Raw genomic sequence first — 9,318 nt, 5'->3', positions numbered from 1 at the left:
CACGCAATAACAGCTGTGTAATAACAGCCACGCAATAACAACTGTGTAATAACAGCCACGCAATAACAGCCGTGTAGTAACAGCCGTGTAACAACAGCCGTGTAGTAACAGCCGTGTAGTAACAGCCTTGTAGTAACAGCCGTGTAACAACAGCCATGTAACAACAGCCGTGCAGTAACAGCCGTGCAGTAACAGCCGTGCAGTAACAGCCATTTAATAACAGCCGTTTAATAACAGCCGTTTAATAACAGTCATTTAATAACAGCCGTTTAATAACAGCCGTTTAATAACAGTCATTTAATAACAGCCGTTTAATAACAGTCATTTAATAACAGCCGTTTAATAACTGCCATTTATTACCAAAGGTATTTCCATAGAATATGCTGCAATCCAAGACCCCTACGCGTTATGCACTTGTGGAGATCTGAGACGATTTGATTGGTAAAAGCAATGTATGGAAACTTCCCCCTCGCCTATCAGAGGGCACGGCACATTGGAGCTATTTCCAAATTGCTTACATCTGTCAAATCCTCTCTGATCTCCACAAGTGCATAGGGCATAGGGTCGATTTGGGTTTAGGCCCTAGTGATCTAGACAAGCAGTTTGGGTTTAGGCCCTAGTGATCTAGACAAGCAGTTTGGGATTAGGCCCTAGTGATCTAGACAAGCAGTTTGGGTTTAGGCCCTAGTGATCTAGACAAGCAGTTTGGGATTAGGCCCTAGTGATCTAGACAAGCAGTTTGGGTTTAGGCCCTAGTGATCTAGACAAGCAGTTTGGGATTAGGCCCTAGTGATCTAGACAAGCATCTTGGGATTAGGCCCTAGTGATCTAGACAAGCAGTTTGGGATTAGGCCCTAGTGATCTAGACAAGCAGTTTGGGATTAGGCCCTAGTGATCTAGACAAGCAGTTTGGGATTAGGCCCTAGTGATCTAGACAAGCAGTTTGGGATTAGGCCCTAGTGATCTAGACAAGCAGTTTGGGTTTAGGCCCTAGTGATCTAGACAAGCAGTTTGGGATTAGGCCCTAGTGATCTAGACAAGCAGTTTGGGATTAGGCCCTAGTGATCTAGACAAGCAGTTTGGGATTAGGCCCTAGTGATCTAGACAAGCAGTTTGGGATTAAGCCCTAGTGATCTTGACAAGCAGTTTGGGATTAGGCCCTAATGATCTAGACATGCAGTTTGGGATTAGGCCCTAGTGATCTAGACAAGCAGTTTGGGTTTAGGCCCTAGTGATCTAGACAAGCAGTTTGGGATTAAGCCCTAGTGATCTAGACAAGCAGTTTGGGATTAGGCCCTAGTGATCTAGACAAGCAGTTTGGGATTAGGCCCTAGTGATCTAGACAAGCAGTTTGGGATTAAGCCCTAGTGATCTAGACAAGCAGTTTGGGATTAGGCCCTAGTGATCTAGACAAGCAGTTTGGGATTAGGCCCTAGTGATCTAGACAAGCAGTTTGGGATTAAGCCCTTGTGATTTAGAAAAGCAGCTTGATTCTCTTGTCATAACAACACGTGTTGGAATGACAAGCAGCACCTGTGTTTCTAACCCCTGTGTGGGTCTTGTGGTGTTTGGTCAAAAAGCAAAAGACACATTTCCAGGGACTGTAAGAAAAATCTGATTATTTTTCTTCAAACTCCCAAGTTCAGCCAAGGCTCTAACCTATTTCCCCTCTCTCTCTCAGGCGTCTCGTATGACTGGATCAGATGAGGACGGGGACAGTGGCTGGGATGCATGGGGCACCTGGAGCGACTGCTCACGCACCTGTGGAGGCGGGGCCTCTTACTCTCTACGCAGGTGTCTCAACGGAGGGTCAGTATCACACACACATTCCTGGGGAGGATGGGAGGTTCTATCCTGGGGAGGATGGGAGGTTCTATCCTGGGGAGGATGGGAGGTTAGATCCTGGGGAGGATGGGAGGTTAGATCCTGGGGAGGATGGGAGGTTAGATCCTGGGGAGGATGGGAGGTTAGATCCTGGGGAGGATGGGAGATTACATCCTGGGGAGGATGGGAGGTTAGATCCTGGGGAGGATGGGAGGTTAGATCCTGGGGAGGATGGGAGGTTAGATCCTGGGGAGGATGGGAGATTACATCCTGGGGAGGATGGAAGGTTAGATCCTGGGGAGGATGGGAGATTAGATCCTGGGGAGGATGGGAGGTTAGATCCTGGGGAGGATGGAAGGTTAGATCCTGGGGAGGATGGAAGGTTAGATCCTGGGGAGGATGGGAGGTTAGATCCTGGGGAGGATGGAAGGTTAGATCCTGGGGAGGATGGGAGGTTAGATCCTGGGGAGGATGGGAGGTTAGATCCTGGGGAGGATGGGAGATTAGATCCTGGGGAGGATGGGAGATTAGATCCTGGGGAGGATGGGAGATTAGATCCTGGGGAGGATGGGAGATTAGATCCTGGGGAGGATGGGAGATTAGATCCTGGGGAGGATGGGAGATTAGATCCTGGGGAGGATGGGAGGTTAGATCCTGGGGAGGATGGGAGGTTAGATCCTGGGGAGGATGGGAGATTAGATCCTGGGGAGGATGGGAGATTAGATCCTGGGGAGGATGGGAGGTTAGATCCTGGGGAGGATGGGAGATTAGATCCTGGGGAGGATGGGAGATTAGATCCTGGGAGGATGGGAGATTAGATCCTGGGGAGGATGGGAGATTAGATCCTGGGGAGGATGGGAGGTTAAATCCTGGGGAGGATGGGAGATTAGATCCTGGGAGGATGAGAGATTAGATCCTGGGGAGGATGGGAGATTAGATCCTGGGGAGGATGGGAGGTTAGATCCTGGGGAGGTTGGGAGATTAGATCCTGGGGAGGATGGGAGATTAGATCCTGGGGAGGATGGGAGATTAGATCCTGGGGAGGATGGGAGATTCGATCCTTGGGAGGATGAGAGATTAGATCCTGGGGAGGATGGGAGATTAGATCCTGGGGAGGATGGGAGGTTAAATCCTGTAAATCATTAGATGTTACAGTTTACATTATCTTTAGAGAGCAACAAGGGTCAACTTTATGGGAGAAGAGCTGCCAGTCATTCACATTATATCCAATCTACGACACATTGCATCCTAATGGTAGTGAGTTTACTCCTGGAACTATATGCAGACGCATACAGACAAACAGAGGAACAGACAGACAGCCACACAGACACACGTAGACACACACATCCCTCCTAGCACAACATTGGTATTATTCTCCATTGTTCTGAACACTACTCAACCTGTGCATCACCTTAGTGTTGGGAAATTACTCTCTGCCAAAATCATACCCATGTGGCTCAGTTGGTAGAGCATGACAATGCCAGGGTTGTAGGTTCAATACCCACGGGTGATCAGTACGAAAAGGTATGGAAATGTATGCACTCACTACTGTAAGTTGTTCTGGACAAGAGCGTCTGCTAAATGACTAACATGTGAAAAGTAAAATGGTAAAATTAAAAGTAAAATTTACAACAGCACAAATATAAAAATACAAATCAAACGATAGAGCTACTAAACAGGGTTAATTGGCAACAGTGATTATGGAATGAATCCTGTATCCATTTATAATAGAAACAGGGAGAAGACAATTACACACACACACAGTATTGACCTTTGGACGGATTCAGGGGAGATTTTATTACCCTGCTCTGTCAAATTGGGATCATCGTTGCTCAATTGAATGTTTCCTGTTTGTTAAGAGTGGTGCTCAGAGGGGTGTAGGGTTACTGATGGGACACAGATGTATATCTTTCCTTTTTAACGTCCCTCTCTTTGGCCTTTCAAAGACATTGAGGGTGTCTTGTGTTAATGCAATAGGAAGTGGTGTTACTACAATACATATGACTGTTGTTTATCTTACTTTTTGACATAGTTCTGCTACGTCCCAAGTGACACCCGTTTCGCTACGCAGTGCATTCCTTTTACCAGACTTTGGGCCCTGGTCAAAAGTAGTGCACTATAGATGGGTTAGCTGACGACGTTACGGAAACGATACACACGCTTCAATGGGGCAGAAGTCTGTGTGTTGAGCTAAGAGGTCGTGGGGCCATCTTAGCCCTCGTGGGTTATTTAAGCCCTGAGCAATGCCTGACAGGCAGCTTGCCGCACCCTACAGCCAATCGCATGCAAGCAACAACACAGCTAACTTGGCTAGTCTTGTGAGTGAGCTAGCTAGCTAGTTATCTATGCTGGTTGTTAGCTTGCATAACTTATATGTTTATAATTGTAAGGTACACTTCAGGTTTTACAGCCTGTCAGGAATGGAGCTCACCCACTGAAAAATATAAATTTTATCCACGAAACATGAAGTGTCCCTTATAATTATACACGTACAGTATAAGCTATGCAAGCTAACAACCAGCATAGATAACAAGCTAGCTAGATAGCTAACAAGACTACCTACCTAACTAGCTAGCTCATAATACTAACCAAGTTAGATGCGTTGTTCCTTGCATGAGATTGGCTGTGGTCTTGGGTGTGCCACGCAGCCTGGGAGACAGGGATGCCTGTCAGGCATTGTTCATGGCTTCAATTCCCCACGAGCACATTGCAGTCAACACAGCAACAGGGCTTCTTGATGAGGTGCTTATTGTGTGTGTAGACAAAATAACATTTATGTGGTGATAATGAGATACATATTTTATGTATTAATTTGTACTCTCTGGACTTCCTTACGTTTGTTCTTGATACCATGTCATGTTTATGCTAATATGGAAAAACATTTACTAGCTAGCTGACCAATAACTGTAATGATGAATTTGAGAGACAAGTGATTATTGTGCAATTGTATTTATGTTTTCAAGAAATATTGGATGCCAAATATAGTTTACATGTTATCAACAATCTAACATGCTGTTGCGTGCGCTAGCATTGCAAAATAAATGTGCACATACATGTTATTCAGTCATTCATCCAAACTGTTTGCGCGCGTCAACAAGCGTCTGCGTATCTAGGTGCTGAAATAGAACCTGATTCTATTTCATATGTATGACGTGCTGCAAGTCCTGCCTCTAACCATCTCCTCATTGGTTTTTAGGAGCATATCCCTACATCGGTGATTGAAAAATGAATGAGGTCCACACTCCAGTGCAGTTGGTTACAGTAATGCACCTTAAAGTTGGTTGCCAACTGCCACAAAAGAGAGATTACTAGAAACTAACTAGGATTCCCCTTTTATCCATGAATTAATTGTTGGAGTAGAAAACATACAATTGTGTGACTCAAAATTGGTCCAAATTCTACAAAGATCCAGCAAAAAAAGGACATTGTACATTTCAGTTAAAATAACAACCCAATGTTTATCTCCCAGGACAAATGATCTAGCATCAGCAAACTAGCTAAATGGGAATTAATGTTTCATATGTGTTTTGACCTGTTCCCAAATTAATATAGTTGGTTCAGAGTGCATTTTGATATTTGAACCTGCGTGTCCTGATCGAGTCTGGTGGGGATCGACAAACTCAACATGCGCATGATGGCGCATGCAGACACATGCGTGGAGCCGGTTGTGTCATCATGTTTGTTTTGCCCCATAGTTGCACATGGCTTTTGTTTCTAAACAACCAACCTGTCTATAGGGAGGAGTACATACAGTACCTTCAGAAAGTATTCTTAGCATAACAATTATTAGCATAACACAATATATGGGGGATAATAAAAAATTACGAGGCTATATACAAGGAATATCGGTACCGAGTCAGTGTACTGGGTATCAAGTAGTTGGGGTGATTGATCGAGATAATATGTCCTTTAAGGATTGGTTAAGTAATTGATTGAAGTACTATGTACATATAGATAGGGCGTAAAAATCTGAAAGTCCAGGTAGCCGTTTAATGAACTATTCATCAGTCTGATGGCTGTTGGGTAGACTTGGTGCTCCGGTACCTCTTGCCGTGCAGTAACAGAGAGAACATACTGCAGAAGGTGAAGTTAATAATTACACTTTGGATGGTGTATCAATACACCCAATCACTACAAAGATACAGACATCCTTCCTAACTCAGTTGCCAGAGAGGAAGGAAACCGCTCAGAGATTTCACCATGAGGCCAATGGTGACTCTAAAACAGTTGCAGAGTTTAATGGCTGTGATAGGAGAACACTGAAGATGGATCAACAACATTGTAGTTACTCTACGCTTGTACAGAATAAAAATATTACAAAATATGCATCCTGTATGCAAAAAGGGAAACACTAATTGAATACTGCAAAAAATGTGGCAAAGCAATTCACTTTCTGTCCTGAATACAAAGTGTTATATTTCGGGCAAATCCAATACAACACATTACTGAGTAACACTCTCCATATTGGCTGCATCATGTTATGGGTATGCTTGTAATTGTAACGCTGTAATCTGCGAGTCGGGAAGCAAGTTCAGGGAGTGAAAACATTGAATAAATAAATGAAACAAACACGTAACACAAACTGCACTGACATGAAACAGGAACAGAAACAATGACGACTGGGGAAGGAACCAAAAGGAGTTACAAATATAGGGCAGTTAATCAAGTAGGTGATGGAGTCCAGGTGAGTGTTATAATGCGTAATTATGCGTTACGATGGTGACCGGTGTGGGCCATGACGAGCAGACTGGTGACCTAGAGGCCAGAGAGGGAGCACACGTGACAGAAATTGTTCATGGTAAAGTTTTTCAGGATAAAAAATACATGGAATGGAGCTGAGCACAGGCAAAATCCTAGAGGGAAACCTAGTTCAATCTGCTTTCCACCAGACACTGGGAGATGAATTCACCTTCCAGCAGATCCAAAACTACACTGGAATTTCTTACCAAGAAGACAGAGAATGTTCCAGAGTGACCTAGTTACAGTTTTGACTTAAATCTACTTGAAAATCTATGGCAAGACATGACAATGGTTGTTTAGCAGTGATCAATGACCAATTCGACAAACCATTTTTAAAAGAATACCAGGTAAAGAAGTATTTTCTCAGGGGTGTGATTACATATGTAGTTTAGATATGTCTGTATTTCATTTTCAATACATTTGCAAACATTTCTAAAATCTTTTCACTTTGTCCCTAAGGGTTATTGTGTGTACATGAGTGAGAAAATACATCAATTTAATCAAAATAAGTCAAGTGGTATGAATACCTCCTGAAGGCACTGTATGCACTATAAACAGTAGGGAATAGGGTGCCATTTGGGACACAACTTAACTGAATGATAAGTGGCCATATCTGTAGGTCTTTAGGGGTTGTTGATGAGATAACAATTATTCCAGTTCACCAATCAGATTATTTTCCCCAAATGTAGTGCACTTTATAGGTAATAGTGTACCATTTGAAACACAGCCTCAGACCTCTGTCCTGACTTCCCTTCATTGATTAAATGAGTGTAGAAGTCTGGAAGTGATTGTGGGCTTGATTTGCCTGCTTCCCCCACAGGGAGATTTACACAGTTATTTGAGCAATATCTCCCATTCCCTGCATCAGCCAACACACCTGCTCGAGCGCACTGGGATTGTGTGTGTGTGTCAGGTGTTAGGGTTAAGCCAGCAGAAGAGCTGCCTGTGTAGATGAAGGGGAACATAGAAAGACTGCAGAGAACACCTTAAGTCTACTGTCATCTCTTTCTCCCTGCCCCACTCCAGCTTACTCCAGACATAAAACACACACACAGAGAGAGATACACTCACTCACTCACGCACGCACGCACACACGCACACACACACACACACACGCGCACGCACACACACAGAGAGAGATGCACGCACACACACACACACACACACACACACACACACACACACACACACACACACACACACACACACACACACACACACACACACACACACACACACACACAGAGAGATACACAGACAAAGTGGGGTAGTGTCTGGCCCCATGTTGCTCTTGGACGTCAGACGCTGTGTGCCCAGCGCCTTGTCTTCTCTAAGGCCCCTCCCCCCCAGACTCCTGCTAACTTCATCTGTCCTTATAGAAACATCCAGTGACTGGGAGGAAATATCTGTCTAGGAATATCTGTCTAGACTTGAATTAGAGCAGCACTATTCTTTTCAATCCCGGTCCTGGAGAGCTGCAGGGTATGCAGGCTTTTGTTCCTACCCAGCACTTACACACCTGATAATGCTCGATTTGGTTTACTCTGTTAGACACGCTCCGGGGTGAAGTTTGCCCCTAGGTACAGATCTAGGATCAGTTTCCCCTCCCCCTAACCTTAACTATTAGTGGAGAAAACGCAACACTGATCCAAGATCAGTGTCAAGGGGCAACTTCACCCTACACCATTAGACACAGTGCTGCCTATCCTTCCTCATGTCTGTGGACTTTTGCTCTCTGTTTGTCCGCTAGAAGACAAATAGCCACCTCATAGACATTCCTAGACCCTGAAAGCATGGTCTACACACAGCCGTGTGTGTGTGTGCTTGTGGCTCTGCGTGTATGTCCGTGTGTGTGTCCGTGTATGTCTGTATGCATGTGTATGCGCCTGCCTCCAGCCTATACGTATAACCCAGTGTGGATGAGTGATTCATCTCGATGAGGGAAAGCCATTAATTGGTTCGTTAAGACAGAGACATTCCTACTCTGCCTCGGTGCCTGCTTTTCCTTGGAGCAGGCTGAATGGCCATAGTGTGGTCTCCAACTCCCCGTTCACCCTAATGGACGATTAGACTGAAGCTTTTTAACATCCGCTTTGCGTCCCAAATGGCATCCTATTCCCAATGTAGTGTACTACTTTTGACCAGCGCCCATAAGGCTCTGGTCAAAAGTAGTACACTGTGTAGGGAATAGGGTGCCATTTGGGGCATTGCCCCGAACAAATGAGCTGCTACCAGTTTAGACCAATGTTATTCTACCCCCGGGGGTGAGAATGAGAAATGTGGCGAAGTGGAAGTTAACACACACTGGGTGATGGGCTGCAGTTATCGTTTCTAACAAGGTGGAACAGATTTTGTAGCGTGTCCATACGGTGTAGGAAGGGGGAGGGAATGGAGTGTTACGCTGTGGTGGATTTCAGACGAGGCAGGAGTTGGTTTTGACAGAGTGAGGTGAACCGATTAGTGTGTGTGTGTGGGAGGGTGTCAGAGTGTGTGCGTGTGTGTGCGTGTGCGTGTTTGTTGTGTGAGAGAGGTTGATTTGCTTGTTTAAGCCCAGAGGGGGTCCTGAGACGGTCGTTGGCTCGATGAGATCTGATCGTTGGCAGATGAAGCGTGGTTTGGTCTGACAGGTGTGTGTGTGTGTGTGTGTGTGTGTGTGTGTGTGTGTGTGTGTGTGTGTGTGTGTGTGTGTGTGTGTGTGTGTGTGTGTGTGTGTGTGTGTGTGTGTGTGTGTGTGTGTGTGTGTGTGTGTCTGAG

General features: G+C 45.1%; 1 protein-coding gene across 2 annotated transcripts in view; it reads left to right on the top strand.

Moving 5' to 3' along the window:
* The first annotated feature begins 1,684 nt into the window (after positions 1-1,684).
* Positions 1,685-9,318, top strand: part of adamtsl3 (ADAMTS-like 3) — a 156,895-nt gene continuing 149,261 nt past the window's right edge. For both annotated transcript variants that reach the window (XM_052507791.1, XM_052507792.1), the window contains exon 1: positions 1,685-1,809. In XM_052507791.1, the coding sequence (XP_052363751.1) occupies positions 1,691-1,809 (119 nt within the window). In that variant the 5' untranslated portion in view covers positions 1,685-1,690. The remainder of the gene's footprint in view (positions 1,810-9,318) is intronic.

The sequence above is a fragment of the Oncorhynchus keta genome, unplaced genomic scaffold, assembly GCF_023373465.1.
Source record: "Oncorhynchus keta strain PuntledgeMale-10-30-2019 unplaced genomic scaffold, Oket_V2 Un_contig_3157_pilon_pilon, whole genome shotgun sequence".
In the NCBI taxonomy this organism is placed as follows: Eukaryota; Metazoa; Chordata; class Actinopteri; order Salmoniformes; family Salmonidae; genus Oncorhynchus; species Oncorhynchus keta.
This window is presented reverse-complemented; position numbering and strand designations above follow the sequence as displayed.